This window comes from Aotus nancymaae, unplaced genomic scaffold, assembly GCF_030222135.1.
Source record: "Aotus nancymaae isolate 86718 unplaced genomic scaffold, 86718_ANA_hifiasm-v0.15.2.pri h1tg000016l, whole genome shotgun sequence".
In the NCBI taxonomy this organism is placed as follows: domain Eukaryota; kingdom Metazoa; phylum Chordata; class Mammalia; order Primates; family Aotidae; genus Aotus; species Aotus nancymaae.
In genome coordinates, this window is record NW_026988428.1 from 48,722,867 (window position 1) to 48,749,575 (window position 26,709).

A 26,709-nucleotide genomic window follows, 5' to 3' on the forward strand; every position below is an offset into this window, starting at 1 on the left:
GAAGAAAATAACAAACGAGCAGCCAACCAATATTTCATTTAAACCTATGAAATGCTATGCGATTACTGAGGAGTGATTTACTTCCAATTATATAGTCACTTATAGAATAGGTGTGAGGTGGTAATATATGTTTTATGTATTTGAAGTGGAGAGTTCTATAAATGTTTATTAAGTTTACTTGTTCCGGGTCTGAGTTCAAGTCCTGGATGTCCTTGTTAATTTTCTGTCTCGTTGATCTATAAAATCGTTAGCTCTTCTTGTTACATTGATCCTTTTGCCATTACGTAATGTCCTTCTTTGCCTCTTTTGTTCTTTGTTACTTTAAAGTCTACTTTATCAGAGGCGAGAATTGCATCTCCTGCTTTTTATTTGTTTATTTTTACTCTCTGATTGGTTGATAAATCTTCCTCCTTCTCTTTGTTTTGAGTCTTTGTGTATTGTTGCATGTGAGATGGGTCTGGATGCAGCATAGCAATGGGTTTTGGCTTTTTATCCGATTAGAATATATATAACTTTAATACTAGCATTTGATGCTAGCTGTCTGTTTTGCCCATTAGTTAGTGTAAATTTTTCGTTGTGTTAATGTTCTTTTCTTTTTGATATATTTTTGGAAAGGCTGATATTGGTTGTTCCTTTATATGTATAGTGCTTCTTTCAGAAGCTCTTGTAAAGCAGGCCCGGTGGTGGTGAACTCTCTAAGTACTTGTTTGTTCGCAAAGGATTTAATTTTTCCTTCGATTATAAAACTTAGTTTGGCTGGATATGAAATTCTGGGTTGAAAGTTCTTTTCTTTAAGGATGTTAAATATTGGTCCCCACTCTTTTCTGGCTTGTAGGGTTTCTGCTGAGAGATCTGCTGTAAGTCTGATAGGTTTCCCTTTATGGTTAACCTGACCTTTCTCTCTGGCTGCCCTTAGTATTTTCTCCTTCATTTCAACCCTAATAAATCTGGCAATTATGTGCCTTGGGGTTGGTCTTCTTGAAGAATATCTTTGTGGTGTTCTCTGTATTACCTGGAGTTGAATATTACCCTGCCTTGCCAGGTTGGGAAAATTTTCCTGAATGATATCCTGAAGAGTATTTTCCAACTTGGATTCATTCTCTTCATCACATTCAGGTACACCTATCAAACGTAAATTAGGTCTTTTCACATAGTCCCATATTTCCTGGAGACTTAGCTCATTCCTTTGCATCCTTTTTTCTCCAATCTTGTCTTCTCGTTTCATTTCACTGAGCTGGTTCTTGACTTCTGATGTCCTTTCTTCTACTTGATCAATTCGACTGTTTAAACTTGTGCATGCTTCGTGAAGTTCTCATGTTGTGTTTTTCAGCTCCATCAATTCACTTATATTCCTCTCTAAATTGTCCATTCTCGTTAACATTTCATCAAACCTTTTTTCAAGGTTCTTAGTTTCTTTGCATTGGGTTAGAACAAGTTCTTTTAATTCACAGAAGTTTCTTATCACCCACGTTTTGAAGCCTGCTTCTGTTACTCGAACACACTCGTAATCTATTAAGCCTTGTTCCGTTACTGATGAGGAATTGCAATCCCCTGTAGAGGGAGAGGCATTCTGATTTTGAGTATTCTCTGCCTTTTTACGCTGATTTCTTCCCTTCATTATATATTTATCCGTCTGTTGTCTTTGTAATTACCGACTTTCTAACTAGGTCTCTGAGCAGACATCCAACTTGTTGATTCCCAGCGCCGAAATCTGAGCAGTCCACTGCGCCGGCCAAAACAGCGGTGTTAAGATTGATGGTGCTTTTCTGCCCGGGAATCTCCGGACTCTGCACCAAAAACTGGCGCGCTAAGCCACCAGCAAAACCGCTGCGCTGGCCACAAGAGTCACCCTGGCGACACGTGGGGCTCCTCCACTGGGAATCTCCTGGTCTGTGAGCAACAAATACTCGTCTGAAAGTGTGGCGTCCTCTCGTTCTCTGCGCTTTCACTGGGAGCTAGGAGCCCGAGCTGCTAGTGATCAGCCATCTTGGATCTCTCTCTCCGCTTTTACTGCTTCTCATAAATTTTGTTAAGTTGTGTCTTTTTTTTAATCTAAAGAAATTTATAATTTTTTGATTTCTATGTTGACACAATGCTTTTTCTAGGAATACGTTGTTTAATTTATACATATTTATTAATTTTTCAGTTTTTCTCTGCTCTTGATGTTTAGTTTCATTCATTGCGGTGTGAAAAGATAGTATGATTTCAGTCATCTTTAATGTTTTAAGATTTTTGTGGCCTAACATATGATCTAATTTGGAGAATGTTCCATATGCACTTGATAAGAATGTGTTTTCTACTCCTGTTGGATGTTGGATGTTGGATGGAACATTCTGTATATTTCTGTTAGATCCATTTGATCTCTAAGTGTCGTTCAAGTCCTCTGCTCCCTTATTGATCTTCTATTCATTATTGAAAGAGGGGTATTAAAATCTCCTATTGTGTTGTTGTAATTTCTCCCTTCAGTTTTGTCATTGTTTGCTTCATATAATCAGGTACTCTAATATGTAATACAAATATATTTATAATTGATAAATCTTCCAGGTGAATTGACCGCTTTATCATTTATATAATGAATGTCCTTCCTTGTCTTGTGATTTTTTTCTTTTTTTTTTTGAGACAAGGTCTTGGTCTGTCACCCAGGCTTGAGTAGTGGTGAGATCATAGCTTACTGCAATCTTAAACTCCTGGGTTCAAGTGATCCTCCTGCTTCAGCCTCCCAAGTAGCTGGAGCTATCTATAGGTGCATGCCACCACACCCAGCTAATTTTTAAACTTTTTGTAGAGACAGGATCTTACTATGTTGCCCAGGCTGACAATTTTTGACTTTAAGTCAAAAATTTGTCTAATATAAGTATGGCTGCCCTTGCTATTTTTAGTTATTATTTGCATGGAATATCTTTTTCCATCTTTTGGCTGTCAGCCTATGTGTGTCCTTAAATCTAAGGTGTACACATGATAAAATTGGAGCTTATTTTTTTATTCATTCAGCCACTCAGTGTGTTTTGATTTGGGAGTTTAGTCCATTTACATTTAAAGTAGTTACTGATAGGGAAGGACTTATATTGCCTTTTTTGTTAAATATTTTCTCTCTGTTTTGTAGCTTTTTGGTCCACTGTTTTGTATCTTACTCTTTTTTGTGTCTTTTTTTGGAGTGACAAGCTGTGATTTCTTTCTGATTTTCTTTTATGTGTCTTTTATAGATATTTTCTTTGTGGTTACTATGGGGGCTTACATAAATCATCTTATATTCACAGCAATATTTTAAGCTGATAACACCTTAACTTTAGTGACATGGAAAGTCTCTACTTTTTTATATCTCTCTCCATCCTTTATGTTATTGATGTAACAGATTACATCTTTTCATATTGTGTATCATCAACATATTTTTATAAAGTTGTTTTGTACGCTTTTGTCTTTTAAATTGTATATCACAATTAAGTGATTTACATACCACCATTACAGTATTCTGATTTTGTCTGTATATTTACCTTTATCAACAAGCTTTATATTTTCATATGCTTTTGCATTGCTAGGTAGTATCCTTTCATTTAACTTGGGACTCACTTTAGCATTTCTTGTGAAGCAGTTCCAGTGATGATTAACTCCCTTGGCTTTTATTCTGAAAAAGTCTTTATTTCTTCATTTTTGAAGGATGTTTTTTCTGGATATGTAGTAGTCCCCTTTATCCATGGTTTTGCTTTCCACAGTTTCAGTAACCCTTGGTCAATTATGGTCTGAAAATATTAAATGGAAAATTCTAGAAATAATTCATAAGTTTAAATTGTATACCATTTTTAATAGCATGATGTACTGCTTCCCACCTCACAAACAGTAAGCAGTATTCTTGGTTGGCAGTTGTTTTCTTTCAGTACTTTAAATATGTCATTTCACTCTTTTCTGCTTTGTAAGGTCTCTGCTGATAAATCTGGTTATAGTATTTGGGGGACTCCCTTGTATGTGATGAGTTGCTTGTGTCTTATAGCTGGTTTCTTCTCTTTGGTTTTCAACAATTTGAACATAACATGTTTCAATATGGACTGATTTTGGTTTATCCTCATTAGGGTTCATTGGCTTTCTTAACTCTGAATGCCCATTTTCTTCCCCAGGTTTGGGGAGTTTTGGGCCCCAAACACATAGTTTTTTGGTTTCGTTTGTTTGTTTGCCTGTTTCTTTCTTCTCTTTCTGAAACTTCCGTATTGCTTATATTACTTAACATTGGTTGGCTTGATGGTGTCCCATTAAGTTCCTTAGACTTCCTTTACTTGTCTTTATCCTTTCTTCATTTTGCTTGTCTGGCAGAATAATTCCAAATGACCTGTTTTTGAGGTTGCTGATTCTTGCTTCTGTTTGATCAAGGCTACTCTTGAACCCCTCTACTCAATTCTTAAATTCAGTTATTCTTTAGCTCCAAAATTTCCAGATTTTAAAAAAATTTTCTGTCTCTTTGTTGAATTCTTACTTGGTTCATTTATCGTTTTCCTGATCTTGTTGAGTATATGATGGCTTTTTTTGAATTCTTTGTCATGTAATTCTTAGACTTCTACTTCTTTAGGTTATGTTTTGGAAGTGTATTTTGTTTCTTTGACCATGTTTTCCTGTTTCTTCATATACCTTGTTAATTCGTGTTGAGATTCATATATTTAACAACAACAACAGAAAAAAGCAGCCACCTTTGTAGACTTTGTACGGGGAAAGTCTTTTACAAGTATGTCTGTGTAGAGATTCTGGGTTTCTTGCATACCTTTTCTGTGACTGTGGTTGAGTCCTCTCTGGATTTTTGCCTGTAAATTTCCAACTAGAGAAGTTTTGCTGGTTTATTTTCTCATAGTTTATGATCTTTTGATCCCTAGTATCTGTAGATTATCCCTGGTGTCTGTAGATTATCTGGAACTGCCATTAAGCTCTCCAGCTCATTTTTCTTCTTAGTGGCCCCAGGCATCTAGAGTATGCTGAGTTTTATCAGCATTTTGAATCAGGTGAGGCAGAAACCAGCCAGGCAACACTCCCTGCCCCTGTGAAGTCAGAACTTTGGATGCATGCTCTAACTTTTTTCCTCCTCCAGGGAGAAGCCAAGAATTGGGATTTTTCTCAACTTTCTTCATGCCAAGCTGGGGTTAGGGACAATGGTGAGTGAGTACTGTTGCCGTTGTTCTCAGTAGTCCTCAGTTTGGTGCCTTTCCTTTCAACTGTTAGATTCAGACACAACAGAAACCAGTTGACCCCAAAAGTCAGACCATTTGCTGTATGTTCTAGTCTTTGTTTTCCCCCTCAGGGAGAAGCCACGACTTGGGAGTTTCCTCTCTGTTGCACTGCTCTGTGCAGTGGGGAGAGTGTCTGGGAAGTGAGTGACATTAATTTTCCTAACAGCTTTGATACAGGTGGTTTTCTGCTTGCCTAGGTGCAGGAACCTTTTAACTAATTTCTGGATTTTTCACAAATGGAATTGGTCCATGTATTTTTGTTGAATCAGTGTCTCATTGAGGGAAGGAGGGTCTGGGGCTTCCTATTCTGCCATCTTGCTGATGTCACTCCTCCACTTTTTAAAATTTAGAATGTGGTATATGTTTTAAGGCTTTCAGCAAGGTTTTAGTGATAATCTCCTATGATATGCTTGTCAATAAAGAGAAATATTGACTTAGTTTTTAACTTAATGTATAACTTATATGTAGGTCCCACAAAGATGCTAAGACAGTATAATATGGAGATTATATCTGGAGTCAAATTCTAGCACTGCCAATAGAAGCTATTGCGTTTTGGTAAAGTCCCTTTACCTGTTTCTTTTTGAATGTGGGACTGCTGTTAATACCTGTCAAAGTTGTTGGGAGGCTTGAGTATGTAAAATGCCTAGTTCAGTGCCTCATGATTATGGTAGCTTCCCAACAAATTCAATTTTTGTGTTTTCTGATTTAAATTAGTGCCACTCTAGTGAGTAATCTCTAAAAACATGCCACAGGTATTTTGCTTAAGGTTTTTTATTGTTTTCATTTTCAATTTTGACCTAGATGAGAACATTGTTAACAGTAAAATTTATGGATAGCATAATAGCTAATAGACTGGACAGTTAAAGAATCAGAATTCAAAAAGATCTTGACTAAGGAAGAGTTATTATTATAGGGCTCAGTATTATGGGATGGATGAATGTCAGAGTGCAGGCAAATAAAGGGGATTGGGTTGAGGAGGCTAAAGGAGACACTGAATAAAATATTCCATGAAGAAAGGCATAGTGGGAATCTAAAGCAAGCAAACATTCCTTATAAAATAATTGAATGGGTTTTTACTTCTAGTAGTAGGACTGTCTTATCCCATTCAGTGTTTCCTTCCTGCTTTCTTTTTGTTATGTAGTTAAACCTTCCTCTGAGATTTGATCTCTGAGAGGTAATATCACAGATCTGTGTTATGATTTGTCATAAATTCCTGGAGCAAGTCTCATTTGCCTTTCAGAAGAATCCTGAGACTCTTAAACATAATTAATTCTTCCTTGATATCTGGGGGATTACTTCCAGGACCCCCATGGTCACAAAAATTTGTAGATGCTCAAGTCCTTTACATAAAATACTGTAGTATTTGCGTATAATCTGTGCATATCCTGCTATGTACCTTAAATCTTCTCTAGATTACTGATAATACAATGAAAATGGTATGTAAATAGTTACTATTATATTCTATCATTTAGGGCACGCTTATCCAACTCGCAGCCCAGGACGGCTTTGAATGCGGCCCAACACAAATTTGTAAACTTTCTTTAAACATGAGAATTTTTGCAATTTTTTTGGGGGGAGCTCATCAGCAATGTATTTTATGTGTGGCCCAAGACAATTCTTCCACTGTGGCCAAGGGAAGCCAAAAGATTGGACACCTCTGGTTTAGGGCATAATAAGGAAAAAAAAAAGACTGTACAAGTTTAATGCAGACATAATTTCCAAATATTTTTGATTCATGATAGACTATATTGAGTCTATTTAACATTTCAGTCTATGGATAGTGGAACCCCTGGATAAAAGACTGTACTGTGTTTGAAGGACTGAAAAAATGGGATAGGAGTTGGGGACAAGATTGGACCTGACTAGTAGTTAAGATGGAGCTGAGGAAGAGGCAGGGGCTGATGTAGAATTATTAATCTCTTTTTCACTTCTCCCAACCATTTTCTTATAGCTATGGATCAGCAATAGTACAAGTTAAAAAGAAGGGACACAGACGCGGGGTTGGGGTAAGTCAAAGCCAGGCAGCAGTAGAGTATAAGATTAGTTCTACTGAAGACTAGCAGCAAAGAAGTTACTGGAAGCACCCTAGCATGAGTTGAGTTGGAAACTGCTTATATCTACTTTAAAAAAAAAGGATATTTAATGAACTATAGCTTTTTTTTTTTTTGCTTTTATTGTTTTTAATTGACATGATAGTTGTACATATTTATGGGGTATATAGTGTGATATTTTGACACATGTATACAAGGTGTAATGATGAAATTGGGGTAATTAGCATAGCCATCACCTCAAACATTTATCATTTCTTTGTGTTGGGAACATTCAAAATTTGCTCTTTTAGCTGTTTGAAAATATGTAATAAATTGTTAATTATAGTTGCCCTGTAGTATTATAGAATACTAGAATTTATTCCTCATACCTGGTTATAATTTCATTTAACCAACCTCTGGCTACACTCCCTCCCTCTGCCACTTTGCCACTTTGTAGCCTCGAGTGACCATTACTCTCTCTACCTAGATGAGATCAACTTTTTAGCTTCCACAAAGCTAAAATAAGCCAGGTTCTTAGTAGTCCTTAACTTGGACTTCTAACTCACTTGTCTTCCACAAGTGAGATCATATATTTGTCTTTCTGTGGTTGCCTTATTTCACTTAACATAATGTTCTTCATCAATGTTGCTGTGAATCACATAATTTTCTTTGTTATGGCTGGATAGTATTCTGTTGTGTATATATATCACATTTTCCTATTTATCTGTTAATAAACACTCAGATTGATTATATATTATTGTGAATAATGTGGCACTAAATGAAAGTACAGATACTTCTTTCACTTACTGATGTCCTTTCCTTTGGATATATACCCAGTAGTGAGATTGCTGGATCATATGGTGGTTTTATTTTTAATTTTTTGAGGATCCACCGTAATATTTTTTGCAATGGCCGTACTGATTTACATTCCCACCAACAGTGGATAAGAGTTCCTCTTACTCTGCATCCTCACCAGCATTTGTTATTTTTTTTGTCTTTCTGATACTAGCAATTCTAACTGGGGTGAGTGAATATCTCATTGTGATTTTGATTTGCATTTCCCTGATGATTAGTATGTTGGAGATTTTTTCATATGCCTCTTGGTTGTTTGTATGTCTTCTTTTGAGAGATGTCTGTTCAGCTCATTTGCCCATTTTTTTAGTTGGACTTTTTTTTTTATCTCGAATTGAGTTTTTTGTGTGTTCTGGATATCAATCCCTTGTCAGATGAATAGTTTGCAAATGTTGTCTCCCGTTCTACTAGTCATCTCTTCACTCTGTTTCGGCCTTTGCTGTGCAGAATCTTTTATTTTGCTATAACCCCATTTATTTTTGCTTTTGTGTCTTCTCCAAAAAAACCTTTGTCCAGATTAATGTCCTGAAGCATTACTCCTATATTATCTTTTAGTACTTTCAAAATTTTAGGTCTTACATTTAATTATTTAAGCCATTTTGAGTTGATTTTTGTGTATGGTGAGAAATAAGGGAGCTGGCTTCATTCTGCTTATGAATAGCTAGTTTTCATAGCACCGTTTGGTGAAGACTGTCCTCTCTCCAGTGAATGGTCTTGGCACCTGTGTCAAAAATCAGTTGGCTGTAAATATGTGGATTTATTTCTGGGGTCTTTATTCTGTTCCAGTGGTCTGTGTGTCTGCTTTTATGCCAGTATCATGCTGTTTTTGGTTACTATAGCTTTGTAGTGTATTTTGAAGTTTTATAGTGTGATGTATCCAGCTTTGTTCTTTTTGCTCAGGATTGCTTTGACTGTTCATAGATCCATATGAGTTTTAGAACTGTTTTCTTCCACTTATGTGAAGAATGTAAGTAAGTGGTATTTTGATAAGGATTGCATTGAATCTATAGATTATTTTTGGTAGTGTAGTTGTTTTCATAATCTTCTAATCATGAACATGGGATGTCTTTACTTTGTGTGTGTGTCCTCTTCAATTTCTTTTATTGGTGTTTTATGGTTTTTCTTAGAGATCTTTTACCTTCTTGATTAAATTTAATTATAGGTATTTTATTCATTTATTTTTGTAGCTATTGTAAATGGAATTTTTATTTAAATTTCTTTTTCCTTTGTTTTTGGTATATGTTATTGATTTTGAATATTGCTTTTCTGTTCTGCAAGTTTATTCATTTATAAGTTCTAAGAGGTCTTTGGTGGAACTTTTAGGGTTTTCTGCATTAACATCATGTCATCTGCACATAGGGACAATTTTACTCCTTTCCAATTTGGATGCCCTTTATTTCTTTTTCTTGCCTAATTGCTCTGGATAGGACTTCTTTCAGCTTTTTCTCATTCAGTACGCTGTTGGCTGTAGGTTTGCCATTTATGGCCTTTATTGTGTCCTTCAGTACCTAGTTTGTTGAGAGTTTTTATCATGAAGAGATGTTAAATTATATTAAATGCTTTTTCTGCAGTGAACTCTATAGCCTTTAGAAGATTTTTATATCTTGAGTTATTTTATATTTCATATTCAGTTTTTTCTTATTTTAATTTAGTAGAATTTCTGTTGTATATTTTAATAAAATTGTAGGTTAATTTCATTCTTAATTAGTTAAGAAATTATTTTATATAAAATGTTAATACTCTAGTTAGGTTTATGTATGTGTGTTTTTGTTACCTTTCCTTTTCATAATCTCACTTTCATGTTTTTCAAATGCTGTACAACCTGCTGTGGTTTGTCACCACCATAGACACAGTTTGTACTGCCAAAACAAGCAAAACATAACAGAGCTTTAAACAGGATTTTTCCCCCCAAAAAATATAGTTTTAAGGTCTATATAAAAGTCTTAAAGTACTATTTTTAATAATGCTTTTTTTTCAGTGTAAAATTAAATAATACTGGCCTGGCACAGTGGCTCCCATTTATAATCTCAGCACTTTTGGAGGCTGAGGCAGGAGGATCATGTGAGCCCAGGAATTGGAGACCAGACTGGAAAACATAGTGAGATTTTGTCTCTACAAAAAAAAAAAAAAAAAAATTAAATAACTAGGTATGGTGGCACATGGCTCTGTAGACCCTCTATAGTCCCAACTACTCAGGAGGCTGAGATGGGAGGATTGCTGTGATTGTATCACTACACTGCAGCCTGGATGACAGAATGAGATCCTGTCTCATAAATAAATAAATAGCACTCATTATTTAATTCATATGGAAAATGAAAGGAAAAAAACCTTCAAATTCACTATCTAAGGATAACAACTGGTAACGTTTTGGTCCATTTTTCTTTAATTATTTAAAATTTTTTTTCTAAAGCTAATATTTAAATATCATAAATTATTTTATACTATAAATATTCATATCTTTCCCTTGAAATTATTGTGTGTATTTCAAAAACCATTCAATGTTTTTTGAAAACTTTCTATTAATGAATAATATTTCATTATATGATTTAATTTTATTGGTTTGTAGTTTTTTGGTATTATGAAAGCACTCTAATCTTTGCATATAGTATTTTATTTTCTAATATTTCCTTAGGAAATAATCCTATAAAGGAAATTACTTGTTCAAAGAACATGAAATCTTAAAAGTGCTTTTGATCTATGCTGCTATATTTCTTCCCAATTTAGGATGACTGCTTTAGCACAATCTAGCCAAAATTCTCTATTTTATCTATATTCTGGCATAAATATGGAGGAATCTCACTACAAAGGTGGTATCAAACAAGGATTATAATATCTACGTGGTAGTCCTTCTGCTTATGGAGGAAAAGATCTATTATATTTTTTCATGTATTTGCACTATGGTTCCGCCAGTAACACATTTAAGTTTTTGGATTGAAGAGAATAAATAAACCAGAGAACATGTAGAACTCTCCTACAGGTATAAGCTAATTTTTTCACAACTTCTAGTACATTTTAAGCACAGTAAGTATAGTAAATGTTTGATGGAGTAAAATGAGTGAATAAGCCTCAGTAACATGTTTTTGTCTTCTTGAATTTGATTATTTACATTTAATTCTTACTTTATTCAATTTTCTCCTTCAAAGGAAGTTTAAATAAACTTAATAACTAATTTAGGTAATTTAAACATTATTTTTATAACTACTCCAGTGCTCTTCTTGAGCTTTTAAAAAAACTCGTTATTTTGATATTGAAAGCTTATTTGAATTTGTGAAACGTTAAGAGGTCCCTCTGGTGGAACATTTAAGAAATGCATAGTTTATATTTCCATGAAAAAACATGATTGGTTTTTCAGTTAATTGGTAGTAACCTTGTATAACTTTTTATGGAATTATGTTAATAAATGGGTTTTATAATAATAATTAAAGTTTATGAAGTACAATTTGGTACTTTCTGTTTGTTAATTGTAATTTCAGAATGATCCAACAAGATAGGTGGTATTACACCCATTTCATAAAGAAACTAAACCATAGAGGGGCTAATAACTAGAACATCCAGCTACTATGTGATGCAACTGGGAAAAGAACCAAAGTACTTGGTCTTTTCTATGTATTGTTCTGCCTCTTAGATGGATGGAGCGGATTCATAATCCTTAGCTTCAGCTATTGAGTGGGCAAGGGTTATATGCTATTAAGGATTAGGATCTGAAAAAGTGATCAAAGTAGATACATCTGCATAGGTGGCATATTTTCACTTGTCCCATTTAAGGTTGTACATATAGCTAATCTATAATGGAGCCAGCGTCAGATCCTGGGTCTGCTTGATTCTAAAGACTGTTTTTTGTTGCTGTTGTTGTTGTTTTTATTCTAGCAGGTGAAAGATCATACAGTTCTGAATAGGAGTTACATCCTATTCAGCATTGTTGATTTCTGTGTGTTATATTTTAATTAAATTTAAAAGGTGCCAGCTGATGTATAGTGTATATCTTCTCACAATTCACTAGACGATTCACCAGCTGGAAAGCTAAATAGCTATTACTATGTAAATTATCAGTTTCATAAACTATCCATATTAGGTTTTTAGTCCTTGCTTGGTTTCTCCCTGTACCAGTGCCTTTTCCCTTCTTACTAATTAAAGTTTTGTTGCCTTATTTAATGAAACAGTATTGTTTTTGTACTTTGAAACATTAATCCAAGTTCACAGCATCTGATGTGGGTTTTAAATTACACATTTTTGACCCATTATTCTGAAAATAGAACATTTGGGAGAGGTCATGGGGGTATGCATGTATACACACATAATGTGTTAGATTTAAGATTTGGAAAAATATACTTTGAATTTAGAAAGATTTATATGAAGCAGTCAGTGGTATACTGACTGAACTATTGACTGTAAGTAAATAGTAATAAACAATAGTAATAAAAGTCATGCCATAAAAATTAAAAATAGTTTCCTCCTGATTTTTGTCATCAGTTATTGGAAAATGTTTGTTTTATGATGCTGGAATGCCTTACCTCAGAGGTTAGCAAGCTGTGGCTTATGGGCCAAATCCAGCTTGCCTGTTTTTATATGGCTTGTGAGCTGTGGTTTTACAGTATTTTTAAAGCTTGCTTTTTAAAAAAGAAAGAAATTTATATGGCTGCACAGCTTAAAGTGTTTACTCTCTGGCCCTTTGTGTAAAAAAAGAAGTTGACCAACCCCTGCCATACCCACAGCTTTCCAGGTGGCTACAAAAAGTGACTAATAAAACAGTTTAAACTCTTAAAATCAGGTATATGCTATGTGTGCTACAATATTAGCATGAACTATTTAGCACAAGCAAATAATTCAATTTTTGCTTTTATAAAAATTCCTTTTTCTAATTCTTTAGAACGCTGTATAACTGTGTAGATATATATTTGTGGAAATAGTGGCATATTTTAGACCTCAACACTCTATTAAATCCTTAATGAGGTTTTAAATAATCAATTGTTTATTAAGAATGTGTACCCATAAAACGAACATTCCATGGTTTTGTTGTATTCCAGATAGTGAGAGGATATCAAGTGATATTAACAAGGGAAAGGAAAACAGGAAAAGGGAAAATAGCAACAGATCCTCTTTACTTACTGTCACTATTTTATAACTAAAAGGTTTAAGCCCTTCGTTCTTCCTCATACTTAGCTTTTCAGATCCTCAGGTGTCCTTGTTAATTTGAACCGTTATTTACATTTTAAAAGGATATTTGATGAGAAGAGTAATATTTATAATGTCAGCCTCCTAAATTTTTTATATTTAAAATTTGCAGCTAGTAACCTTGGGAGTTTGTTTTTATGTTATCTGAAATTCATGTTTATAGTCTAGTCTTCAAAGACTAGATTATACTTGTCCAATAGTATATGTAGTAATGCAAAGCATACCATGATACTAGGCAAATCATAGTAATACAAACTGAATAGCATGTATAAGTAAATACAACATTTTTTTCATTGATTTTTAATATATGCATGTATATATGGCATCTGTGTCTTTGAAGAACTAAATGAGTACAAAATCCTTTTTGTACTCATTTTATAAAAAAGGATTTTATAAGTATATAGTGACAACATTATAAAGAATAAATACAGTAATGTCTCCAGCTATACTGATAATCTATATTAATCTTGTTTTGTAGATTTTCATTTATACACAAAGTGATTTCTAGCAGTATATTTGTAACAATTGAAACTAATTGCCTGAAATAATTTTGTGTAACTTTATTGCATAACATTTGAAAACAATATTAAAGCAAACAAAAATCACTTGTATCCTCATTCTTTTCTAGTGCTACTCATGAGTACATATATTTTATAATTATAAATACAATTGGCCCTCTGTATACACGGGTTTTTCATCCACAGATTTAACCAACCATAAATCAAAAATATTTGTGAGACTAAAAGGAAAGAAAATGAAAAAAATACAGATTTTAAAAATACAACTGTCTGTATTCATTTACATTGTATTAGGTGTTATAAGTAATCTAGAAATGATTTAAAGTATAAAGGATGATGTACATAGGTTATATGCAAATACTATGCCATTTTATATCAGAGACTACAGCATCTGTGGATTTTGGTATCTACAGGGCATCCTGGAACCAATCCCCCATGAATACTGAGGTATGACTGTATATATAAATTGAATATTGTAGTTTTATTTTTTTGAAGCAGATAACTATTTAGCTCTCATCATGATTATTTCTAAATTTATAATATCCATTGAAATTATCTCATGTATAAGCCTTTTTTAAATCATTAAATACATTGCCTGCAATTTTTTTTGATATTTGTAAATGCTAATAAACACCCAAGCTTAAAAAAAAATGGCCTATAGTTACCTTCACCATCTTAAAAATCCTGATAGTAAAAAAAAAAAAAATTCCTGATAGTAATTTCCTGTAATGATGCCCAACAAGATTAGTTCTGCTTCATAAAACTTTATCTATTTGCAAATTTGATACGTTAGAGTAACTTACCAGTTTTATATTAGGAAGTAAACTGTACTGATCAAATGGAAACCTCATAATTTTCAATGCCTTTGAATAATCTGTTGATAAAATACAATAGGGCACTTCTTAGAAAAATCTTTTTTTTAGAGAAAGTTTTTTTTAAATGACTTCTTATTTCTGTTTTTAGAAATTCATTTTTTCCTCAATGAGCCAGGCATGGTAGCTCACACCTGTAATCCCAGCACTTTGGGAGGCCAAGGCAGGTGGATCAGTTGAGGCCAGGAATTTGAGACCAGCTCGGCCAACATGGAGAAACCCTGTCTCTACTACTACTAAAAATATAATAATTAGCTGAGTGTCTGGTGGCACACACCTGTAATCTCAGCTACTTGGGAGGCTGAGACACAACACTTCGCTTGAGCTCTGAAGAGAGAGGTTGCAGGGAGGCAAGATCACACCACTGCACTCCAGCCTGGGCAACTCAAAAAAAACATAAAGATATACTAATACAAGTTCCAAGAACCCAGGGAATTTTGACTGCATTGTTTAGTGCTGCATTTCTAGTTTCTAAAATAGTACTTGGCACATGGTAGGCCCTCAACAAATATTTGTTGAATGAATATTTGTTTTTTATGTAAGATGTTTATAACAGTATTATATTTGATTTTAAAAATTGGTTATGTTCTAATTGTTCATTAACAAGAGGTTGATTAAAAGTATAGAATAATCATACAATGGATTACTATTTTGTTGAAAAAATAGGGTTTTTCCCATGTATACTGATATTGACACACTATTTTGTTCCATGAAAAAAGCAAATAGAACAATAGTATAATATGATACCACATTTATTTTTAATATTTTAATTTAAAAATGCATACTCTACCCACACATAGCAGTTCTTATACTTTTTGGTTTCCTATAGTTACTCAGGACTCTGGCTTTTGTTTGTGGGATATATACATTTATATGTTTTTGTCTATATTAGAAAGATGTATTTATTTTCTAATGGTAAATATGTATTACAAGTACATGTTTATATTAAAATTAAAATTGAAAAAATTTATTTAGAATAAGAAAAATGAATCTATTTAATGTTAAATAATGTATTTTTATGAAAAATAACTTTTCCAGAATGAAAGCATTTGAGAAGAGTGGCATTGTTGTATATTTTACAAATCTCTTAAATGTGTAGCTTAATAAAAGGCAACTGGATTCTTATCTGCCTCTGTATTCAATCTGTCATGATGGTTTGGTTGAAGTACATCATGAAAATCCAGGCTCACATTGTTATGTAGTCAAAACATTGGAAAGTATTTTAGTTGCCTTTTCAGATAATTGTAGATAGATACTCTTCTTTGATACCATACCAAACCTCTATAAGTAGTAGTTTCTTCAATGTTAGTTGCAATTGTGGAATGTCAAACTGTATCAGTGAACTTCTTGTACTCTTGTCTCATAAAATCCTTTCATTTATTTTGCACTTTGAATGGATCTTTTACCTGTGCATGATGTTATATATGTGATTGGTTTTTATAAAAATCAGTATTTTTCAATTGCATTGGTCACATTTCATTATTCCATATCAAAAAACTGCATTTGTTAATATCACACAAATCTCACTGGAAAGGTCTTCAAGTATTGTGAAGTTGTCCAGGTCACAAAGATGAATGCTAGTTTTTCAAAATTCTACTTTTTACTTGAATGCTCAAATCTTATGATTGGTAACCCAGTCGGTTTTTCTTTAGTTGATAGGTTTACTGCATTTATGTGTTGCTAATATGTCTGTGAAACATCCTAATCTGGAAGAGTTTGCCATTTATTTTTCATCCGTAAGTAGTATTGCATTTTAAAAAGTGGTAAATTCACTGTTATAATGGCACTGATAAAATAATGATAAAAAAAGAACTTCCAAGCCAGGTGCAGTAGCCCAGCACTTTGGCAGATCACTTGAGGTCAGGGGCTTCCTGGCCAACATGGTACCTCATCTCTCTAAAAATACAAAAAAAAAAAAAAATTTTTAGCCAGGCATGGTAACGGAGGCCTGTAATCCCAGCTACTCAGGAGGACGAGGCAGGAGAATTGCTTGAACTTAGAAGGTGGATGCTGCAGTGAGCCAAGATTGCACCACTGCACTCCAGCCTGTGAGTGATAGAGAGAGGCTCAGCTCCCAAATATGTAAAATAAAAAAAGAAAGCAAAATATTAACACTGATTATATTGTAGTGGGAAAATTGTAACTTTTTTTTTTCTCATTCTTTTAAAATTTTTCTGTAATGAATAATTTTATTATGTTATATAGTTAAAAGAAAAATTCCATATAGAGTATGTTATAAAGAATACCTTATAGAGAGTCAAAAAAAGTTATTTTTTTCTCTATTTTTCTTGTTAGGATTTAGGTCCTGAATATGAAGGTATATTTAACACTTCATTGCAGTGGATCTTAGAAAATGGAAAAGATGTTGGAATAAGGTAAAGGATCTGATTTCTATTTTGACCATTTTGTACTGTGAAAAGTGATTTTGACTTTAAATTCTACCTTAATTATTTTAAAATAGGTGTGTTGGTTTTGGTCCTGAGGAAGAATTGACAAATATAACCGATGTGCAGTTTTTACAGTCCACAAGACCACTGATGTCTTTTTGGTGTCGTTTTCGACGTGCTTTTGTTACTGTAACCCACAGATTGTTGTTATTATGCTTAGGTAAGTTGTAAAGATAAGAAAGGATATAAACTGCAGTCTGAATTTGTGTGTGTATTTCACTAAATGCCAGAGTTGAGAAATCATTTTTGTGATGGTTGCTACATAAATCACAGCTGGATGTCTTCACTAAATATAATAAAGTTGGGGTTTTTAAAGTAATGTCAGCATCATTCTAAGGGCTTAGAAAACAGTAATATAAGGAGAGGTAGGAATAAAACTATAAAACTTTGTCATAAGACTGTCACAGAAAAAATAAGTATGGTCACTGTATACATAGAAATCTACCTTAGAAAGTAGAACTGAAAAATATAAAAATTTAGCTTATTTTTAAATAATAAAATGTTATAAATTAAGTTTATTAAAATTATGTTTTTAAAATGTCTTACCTAAATTAAAATTTTTATTATTTTTTAAATTGATAATAGAGATTTAGGTGTTTTTTTTTTCTTTCTTCTTTAAAAATAATTCATTTTGGCCAGGTGCAGTGGTTCACACCTGTAATCCCAGCACTTTGGGAGGCTGAAGCAGGAGGATTACTTGCGATCAGGAGTTTAAGACCAGCCTGGGTAATATAGGGAGACTCCACCTCTACAAAATTTTTAAAAATTAGATGGGCATTGTGGCACCTGCCTGTAGTACCAGCTATTTGAGAGGCTGAGGTAGGAGGTGGGAGGGTTTCTTGAGCTCAGGAGTTGGAGCCTGCAGTTAGCCATGATTACACCACTGCCCTCCAGTCTGGATAACAGAGCAAGACCCTGTCTCCAAAACAAAACAAACAAAAATTCATTTTACTTAAAGTAAGATTTAGTATGTTTAGTCTTATGAGATTCACTTTTCTAGACTTTTAATGCTGCAAAGGAAAAAACTTGTGAAACATAGTTATATTTTTTAAAAATAGTATTGAGAATATAAATGTTCACTTGTCAATGTAATGGAAGAAGTGCTTTTTTCTAGAAAGAAGTGAAACTTTGGAAAATATTCAGTATTAAATTTTTTTAATGTAGTTTTAATTATATGGCTAATTCAGCCATCTGTCTTGAAGGTTCATTCCATTGTGGCAGTTAAAATAATCACTGCAATATTATTGAATGATTGACCACAATTTTTAAAACACAAAGTATATGCCTGTTACAGGTGTAGTGATGGTTTGTGTCGTTCTGCGTTACATGAAATATCGATGGACAAAAGAGGAGGAGGAAACCAGGCAGATGTATGATATGGTGGTAAAGATTATAGGTATGGTATTTGTAAGAATCTCAACTATTTTTAGAAGAGTAATTATGTGATTAAACTATAACATTATGTCAAGTGATTGATTGATTTGTAAATTTTATTTATTTTTAGATGTTTTACGAAGTCATAATGAAGCGTGCCAGGAAAACAAAGATTTACAACCTTACATGCCTATTCCACATGTACGCGATTCCTTAATACAGCCTCATGACAGGTGTGTTCAAAGCATTGTAAGTTCAAGTAAATCAGAATATAGGTGTTTTCTGCAGTATTGAAAATTATATTGAGAGTTGTGGCCCTTCTCAACTAGACTTGCTTAGTGCACAGGTTTTTTTTGATGTGTGTGTACTTCATACTCTTTCTAAATTCTCTTCTATTATTCTCCTGATTTTGAGTGACAACTGGATTTTTAAGTCCTTCTCATTCCTACGCATTCTTGATTCTTTGTTATTCATCTCCATCTTATTTCCTTTAATCTCATCTTGATAAAGAAATAGACAGATGATAGCCAGTGGCTTGTGTTTTACTAATGTTTTTAAGTACTAATTTTATTATTAATGAAGCTTTTAAAAAACTAAAATACAGCTTTTGAAAATAAAAGCTAATTCCATATTCTAAAGCAGCTTCTTGACTCTAGCAACACATAATCACCAGTGGAGCTTTTGGTGAAAAAATACAGATGTTTGTGTTCTAGCTCTGGAAATTGAAATTCAGTAAATCTGAGACGAGGTATAGGCATCTAAATCTTATTTGAACAGACTCCATGAGTAGTGGTAAGAACAGCTAGAGTTAACCATTACTTCAAATACTAATATTCCCAAAAGATGACAAGCCAAAGATGACAGCAAATTTGCCATTTTGTTCACATGATAGGAAAAAAATGAAGAAAGTCTGGAATAGAGCTGTTGATTTCCTTGCTGCTAATGAGTCTAGAGTTCGCACGGAAACACGAAGAATAGGTGGTGCAGATTTTCTGGTTTGGCGATGGATCCAGCCTTCTGCATCCTGTGACAAAATATTAGTTATACCTTCTAAAGTATGGCAGGGTCAAGGTATGTATTTTTAAACATCAAAAAAGTAATTTTCTTCTAATTTTTCAAAATGACAAAAATGTGTTTAGTTAAGTGAAACAGTACAATTCAAAGATATACAAAGGCAAAGCTCTCTTTCCGGTTCCATTTCATAGAAGGAATCAGTGTTAGCTTCTTATGTATCCTTCCACACTTTTGTCTTTGCTAATGCAAACATAATTGGCTTATCTTTAATAAAGCTGAATATTCTTTGAATCTTGCTTTTTCACTTAACAAAGCAACTTAGTATTATATATATTAACTGCATTCTTTTCATCTAATTTCTTTATGTAAATAAGAGACATAATTTATATTAATATGCAACATAATATGTGTAACCTATATATGTATATAAGTGAAATCATAACTTTTTAACTGCTGTTTTTTCCAATTTTTGCTTGCCTCCTCTTTCTTACCTTTAATTAATAAATAGACCTTTCTATTTATTATCTACCCTCCTGCCAAGTAACTTTTGTGGATATCTTTCTGTATTTTTCTTAATGCCTACATAATTTCAAAAACATGTATACATAAGTAAGAGGTAAGTATGTAGGGGGTTTTGAAGATTGGCTACTGTATGTACCCAAACCTTTACTACACAGAAAAGCAGAAAGCAGTGCATCAGAAAATTATAACTTTTTCCTATAAAAGTATGTTTATCAATATTTGCTAAACATAGTATTTGTGGAAAAGGTAAGTTGTTTTGGACTTGCAATAGAAAAATCCAGTCAGTCCCTTTTTATTCTTCAATTAATTTTTACTTTGAAAAAGCTTGAAAAAGAGGCTTCTTTAAACATGGCATATAAGTGATGCTTTGTCAGGGTAAATAGCTGAGGCATGCGGGGTTTAATACCTAGGTGATGGGTTTGGGTTGTTAGGTGCAACAAACCACCATGGCACTTGTTTACCTTATGTAACAAATTATCTACTCCATAATATACCCTGATTCTAACTGCTTTTCACCTGCACTGTTGGCCTGTCTTACCCACTTCATTATCCTCTCCTTCTTAGACAACTATAATATAATAACCTAACTGGTTGCCTTGCACTCACTTTTGCTTTTACCTAATTGAGTCTCCACGTAACAATATATTTTTTTTAATCGTAGTTTTAAAAGACAGATTTCGTATTATTCTACTCCTTAAAACACTTGAGTGGCTTTCTGTTACTCTTATGATAATGCCCAAATACTTTAATGTGACCTACATCATCCTAAATAATCTAACATCTTCTGTAGGTTTATCTTTCTATTCTTTTGACTCCAGCCACATTTGCTGGCTTTTAGTTACTAGAATACACCAAGTTCCTTCTTGCCCCAGGAGCTGTGTACAGTCAATCACCTCTGCTTGAAATTTTCTTTACACACCTCTCTTCACCCTGCTAATTTTTATTTTTCAATTCCCACATAAATTTCACTTTCTCAGAGAAGTTTTATCTAATACTCTCATTTGAGGTTAACTTTTACAGCTTTCTGTACTTTTCTTAGGACTTAATCACAGTTGTACTTCCTTGCATGATACTCTGCCATCTGTCTCTCCTATTAAACTATAACTCTTTGGTAGCAATGACTATCTGTCTTATTCACCTTAACATCTGACCAGGGGTCTGGCTCATAGCAAAAACATGCAGTGAATATTTTTCAAATGAACTGAATGATTGAATGCCATTCAACAAAATGGAACAATGACAAATACTAAAACTAGTTTGTTTTTTGTAGCATTTCATTTAGATAGAAGAAATTCACCACCAAATAGTTTGACACCATGTCTAAAGATTCGGAATATGTTTGATCCCGTTATGTAAGTATTATGATCAGGGGTACTTCTAACTCTTATTCTGAAGATTTGGCTGGACAATGCATGATATTCTTATAATGATGTGTCTGTAATTAAAAATGTCTTTCTTCTGAATCTCTACTACAGAAACACTATGTTTTTCTCTTTTATTAAATTCTAAGTAAAGTTTTGGCCAAAGGACACTAATGTATAAAGATTTGTAAGGCTTTTATAAATCTTTGTATTCATTATGAATCCTCATAGCAAGTAAATAGATAAATGCCTGAGGCAAATTAATGACTCACAGTGACAAGGAGTGCCCTTTATTAAATGTGTAAGTCATAGTATATACATTTTTGCCTTGATAGACAATATAGATTTAAAAAATCACTGCTTCTTACTAATTTCAAATTTCAAATCTCAAATTGTAAAAAGTTTCCTACAAATATGTGTACACCTTCTTCTCTATAAAGTCCTGTCGCCGCTCGTCAATGTAATATTTGAGGAACTTTTCAGACTTTATAATTCCAACAACATATGCTTCCAGAGAATAGCATGGTCAAAAGTGACTGCCTTAGAATTCATAGTATTTCATGTGTAAGCTGCAATAATTCTTAGAATTAGCTTCCTGAGGCCACTACTTATCTATCCAGTGATATTACAGATCAAATTGTTTTAAAAATCCCAACAGTGGCAATTACATTATGTATAAAATACCCCCAAAGTCTCATCTAATAACTCATTGATGAAATTCTAAACAAGTGACAGCAAAGTTGGAAATGTGAGGAAGTAGTATGCATGTGCGTGTGCACATACATACACACACACACACACACACACACAGAGAGAGAGAGAGAGAGAGAGACAAACACCACCTCTGTTTTGCAGAGATAGAAACAGCAGTGTGATGATACCTGTGTTGGGAATCTTACCTTATGTCTCAGGAATTTGAAAATCCACTATTTTATTACCTAAGATGAAAATTTGTGATTTAAGGTGAAGTCACATTCCCCTCTGTCCTACATTCTTTGTCTCACAAGTAAGACAAATGTCCATTACTACAGCAGAAAAACCTTAAAACTGTCATTATAGTAAGGTGACTCTACAAAATGTTAGTTCTGTATCATTATTTTGGAAAAGACAAGCTCAAATATAGTATTTACTAAGAATTTTCTTTAGGACTTTGAACATATTGTTAAAGAAAATAACATTCAGCTAGGCACAGTGGCTCACACCTATAATCCCAGCACTTTTGGAGGCTTCGAGAGGCCAAGGTGGATGGATCGCTTGAGTTCAGGAGTTTGAGACCAGCCTGGGCAAGGTGGCAAAACCCTGTCTCTACAAAAAATAGAAAAGAAATTAGCCGCGATTGGTGGTGTGCGACTATAGTCCTAGCTACTCGGGAGGCTGAAGTGGGAGGATGGCATGAGGCTGGGAGGCAGACGTTGCAGTGAGCTGAGATCACACCACTGTACTCCAGCCTGAGTGACAAAGTGAGACCCTGTCTAAGAAAAAGAAAATAATATTTAACTTTTACAACTTTAATAAGTTCACAACTCATTAAGTGCTTATTAACACTAGAAAGAAAACAGAAATAACTGTTAAGTACACAGGAATTTTAAACATAGGAATGACCCAATCCATTTGTTCTGCTGTGATGGGCTAGTCTTTCATTGCCTCAGCTCTCTGCACTGTTTCACTGGAAAGTGAGAGAAGGGCTGAGATTTCTGAATACTAATAGTTTTTTAATCCATCTACTGTTAATCAACAAGCATTTACTTAATACCAATTAAAATTATATGTAGTTTTTAAACTACCCCTATTCTAGTAGTATATATATGTTGTAAGAAAGAGACAATGAAGAATTTTTGCTGAGTAGGAATATGGTTGTTGATTTTTGTTTTCTTTAACTTTTAGGGAAATAGGGGATCAGTGGCATTTGGCAATTCAAGAAGCAATTTTAGAAAAATGCAGTGATAATGATGGCATTGTTCACATTGCAGTAGACAAAAATTCACGTGAGGTAAAGTAACTTTTAGTATTGAATTTCCTGTTTTGGATTTGTTACTATTAAACTAAGACTATTTTCTTTCTTTTTTGATATCACAGGGTTGTGTATATGTTAAATGTCTGTCTCCAGAATATGCTGGAAAGGCTTTTAAAGCATTGCATGGCTCTTGGTTTGATGGTAAGAAATTTGAGTATTATAAACATTTTGAAAATATAATTGTAGTTTAAACTATACCAGATTTTAAATAAAAGAATTTAGGTTAGCATTTTTTTTAGTAACAATTTTAGATGATTTTGTTTTGTGCGCATGTGTCTTTTACCACAGTTAATTTTCTGCAAATATTAAACATGGTTTTACAGATCTAAAATACTATTTTTATCTTACAACAGGGAAGTTGGTTACAGTAAAATATTTACGACTAGATAGATACCACCATCGCTTTCCCCAGGCTCTTACTTCCAACACTCCATTGAAGCCATCAAATAAACATATGAACTCTATGTCTCATCTTCGTCTTCGGACTGGCCTAACCAATTCTCAAGGAAGTTCCTGAAAATATTTTCTTCCATTTCTAAGACTGTTATTTACAATAGGAAAATTCCTGTTTGGCTTTTTGTCTTCCTTTTTAAATGCTTTTTGTATGTAACATTTTTACTGATGAATACATCATCTGTTTGAATGTTCCAGAAGTCTTAAGGTTCCAAAGGGATTTAGCAGTGAGGCATCAATGCTGAGTAGGTAGGATAATTATTTCATTCAGTTTTTGGAGCTCAGTTAAACCAATACATTTAAAGTTTTGCATGAGGAGCATTGACTTTATTAAACATTTTCAGATGTGTTGGTTGTATTTTTGCACCAAGAAGTGGTTGGATAACTACACAACAGCATGATGAAAAGGCTTCTTGTAGTCCCATAATTTCTTGTGAACTAATGTTGTGAATTTTTGTATACAGTCACCTGCATAGTTCCTACAGGCTAATGTGGTAAAACTGTTGATTTCCCAATTTAACCTTAAGTTTCTGTTGCTTATAAGCGATTCATTTGCTACAGCTGGAATATGGGAAAATTAATTTGGGCTTAGTGGTTATATGTGTAAGTGGATGTATATGTACTTAAACTGGCTTTGTATATATGTATAAATGCTGGTGGTGGTGAAAGTAGTCTTGTTTTGTGAGGATGTCTGCATTAAAGCAGTAAAATAAGCTTTCTATTTTATTCATAATCTTATGTGTGTGTATATATGTATGTGTATATGTGTGTGTATATATATAGATATATGTATATATATATACACACACACAGATATACATATATGGCTGTACTTTTGCATAAATCAAACAGCCAAACACCTGGAAGTATTAGATACAAGTTTAAAATATCTTTTATAGGTTTTATATAAAAATGTCTGAGTATGATTTTGTGTGAAAGTTCTGATACCAGTTGTAATAGATTCAAATTTATGTGAGCAATAAAGAAGAAATTGGCAGATATTGGAAAAATATTTTGCGAAAAGCTGTATTTATTATAAATACTAGGGCTGTGACATAGTACCATTGGGATTAAGTCATTTTCCCAATCTATTTATAATTTAATGATATGTTAGTGCCTCTGTTGTATGGCAAGTTTAAAGCAGGGCACATTGTTGCAGCAAAATGTGTATTTGAGAAATTATACTTGCAATTTTGGGTCATGAAGTTTGCAATATAGTAAATGCACGATTGACCGTTGCTTTGTGCCTCAGTATTTAATTTGTTTCAGTAAAGTTACTTTATTACTGTTTATAATTTCAGATAAAAATAGTTGCTGAGCAAAATTTACTTGTAATCTACAATTGGCTTTTTAAAAATAACCTGTTGATATATCATTGTCAGTCCAAATGGATATGTGAAACAGCTGGAATTGTATCAATTTTGGTTTTGTTTAAAGCTCAGTTTCCTTTTCGTTTTATTGTATGCGTTGGGTTTGCAGCATGAACTTGCACAGATAATGCACGTTTTCTGGTTAAGTAAACATGATGCACACTATTCTGTAACAGAAAGCCCTATTGTGCCTTACTTATGTGCTTTTGTGGGCACCTTGTTTATGAAGAATAAAAAATGATTTGTTATCTGAAGAGAATAAATTTTAAATTCTCAGTTTATGTCTCAGATGCTAACGTGTGAAAATATAAATATATATAATATATAAAGTAACCAATCTTCCTGTATTTTATGTGCATCATAGCGATTTATCTGAGCTTAGTGGCCCCCATCTTGTAACCTGTTGCAAGAGTGAATGTAAAAAATAGTTGTGGCATTTTAAAAGGTCGCCTTTGATGCAGATGCATCTTTTTCTTGCTTCTAAAACATATTTCATGTAAACATTGTACATTTATTATTGTAATATATACTATTATGCAGCTTATTTTACCTGAAACTGTTAAGCCGACCAAGATCCCTCCCTGCAAGACAGATGGGAATGTGTATAATAACTAGGTATTTGAGAAGTTCTGAAGTTTGATGTAATCTGTTACTTGTCCTGTTAAAAAAAAAAAAAGGAAAAAATTCTAATTAAAAATTTATTAGGTTTTTTTTAAATGTGTCTTGGCTTTTTAAAAACTTTTTAAGTGTACTGTATCTGTATTTATTTTTTACCAGTGAAAATAGGTGTCTTTAGTTTAAATCTGTTTGACAGTCTGAATATTTGTGCTTATAAAACTGAATGAAGACCCTAAAGTTAATTTTAACCATCCATCTCATCATTTTGTTTTTCCTTATGAAAATGTCTTCATCGAACTTTCAAGTACTTGAATCAAAATGAGGCAAGAATGTAAATCAGCTGCATCACAAAGCATTAGTTCTGCCAGATACTTTATCACAGCAAGACTTTCTCAAAAAAAAAAAAAGGAAGCATTTCTTTTAACATTCTGGCTTGAGTTCTACTGCATTATAACAATTAACGAACCATTCATAGGCTAGTTACTTTAAATAGCATCGGTTTAGACCTTTTGATTTGTTAATCAAGTAAAAAGACTAGTCAGTCATGTGGTACACTTATTGATTACTAACAAATGCCAAGTACTGTTACCTGTTAGGGATACAAAGATGAAAAACACATGACCCAATCCTCAGGATGGTCACAGTCTAGAGGAAGAATACTGAGCAGATAAATTAAAAGATAATATGGAAAATACAGTGAGAGTGAAACAGGCAAAGGAATTCTGGGAGTAAAGAAAGGCACCTTATGCATCTTAATATAGAGAGAAGACCTCAGGGCAGGTGAGGCAACAGCTAAGCCCTATTTTAATTCAGTTGACTGCTTATTGAGTACCTCTTAATTAGTATAGATACAATGATAAAAGTCCTCTTTCCCTTGAGCCCTCAGGA

At 33.4% G+C, this 26,709-nt stretch overlaps 1 protein-coding gene across 2 annotated transcripts in view; it reads left to right on the forward strand.

Moving 5' to 3' along the window:
* The window catches only part of LEMD3 (LEM domain containing 3), a 79,269-nt gene extending 53,349 nt beyond the window's left edge, over positions 1 to 25,920 (forward strand). For both annotated transcript variants that reach the window (XM_012444937.3, XM_064377306.1), the window contains exons 5-13: positions 16,944 to 17,023; positions 17,110 to 17,255; positions 18,390 to 18,491; positions 18,600 to 18,702; positions 19,362 to 19,540; positions 21,276 to 21,357; positions 23,251 to 23,356; positions 23,443 to 23,521; positions 23,734 to 25,920. In XM_012444937.3, coding sequence (XP_012300360.2) covers positions 16,944 to 17,023; positions 17,110 to 17,255; positions 18,390 to 18,491; positions 18,600 to 18,702; positions 19,362 to 19,540; positions 21,276 to 21,357; positions 23,251 to 23,356; positions 23,443 to 23,521; positions 23,734 to 23,897 — 1,041 coding nt within the window. In that variant the 3' untranslated portion in view covers positions 23,898 to 25,920. The remainder of the gene's footprint in view (positions 1 to 16,943; positions 17,024 to 17,109; positions 17,256 to 18,389; positions 18,492 to 18,599; positions 18,703 to 19,361; positions 19,541 to 21,275; positions 21,358 to 23,250; positions 23,357 to 23,442; positions 23,522 to 23,733) is intronic.
* Positions 25,921 to 26,709: the final 789 nt, after the last annotated feature.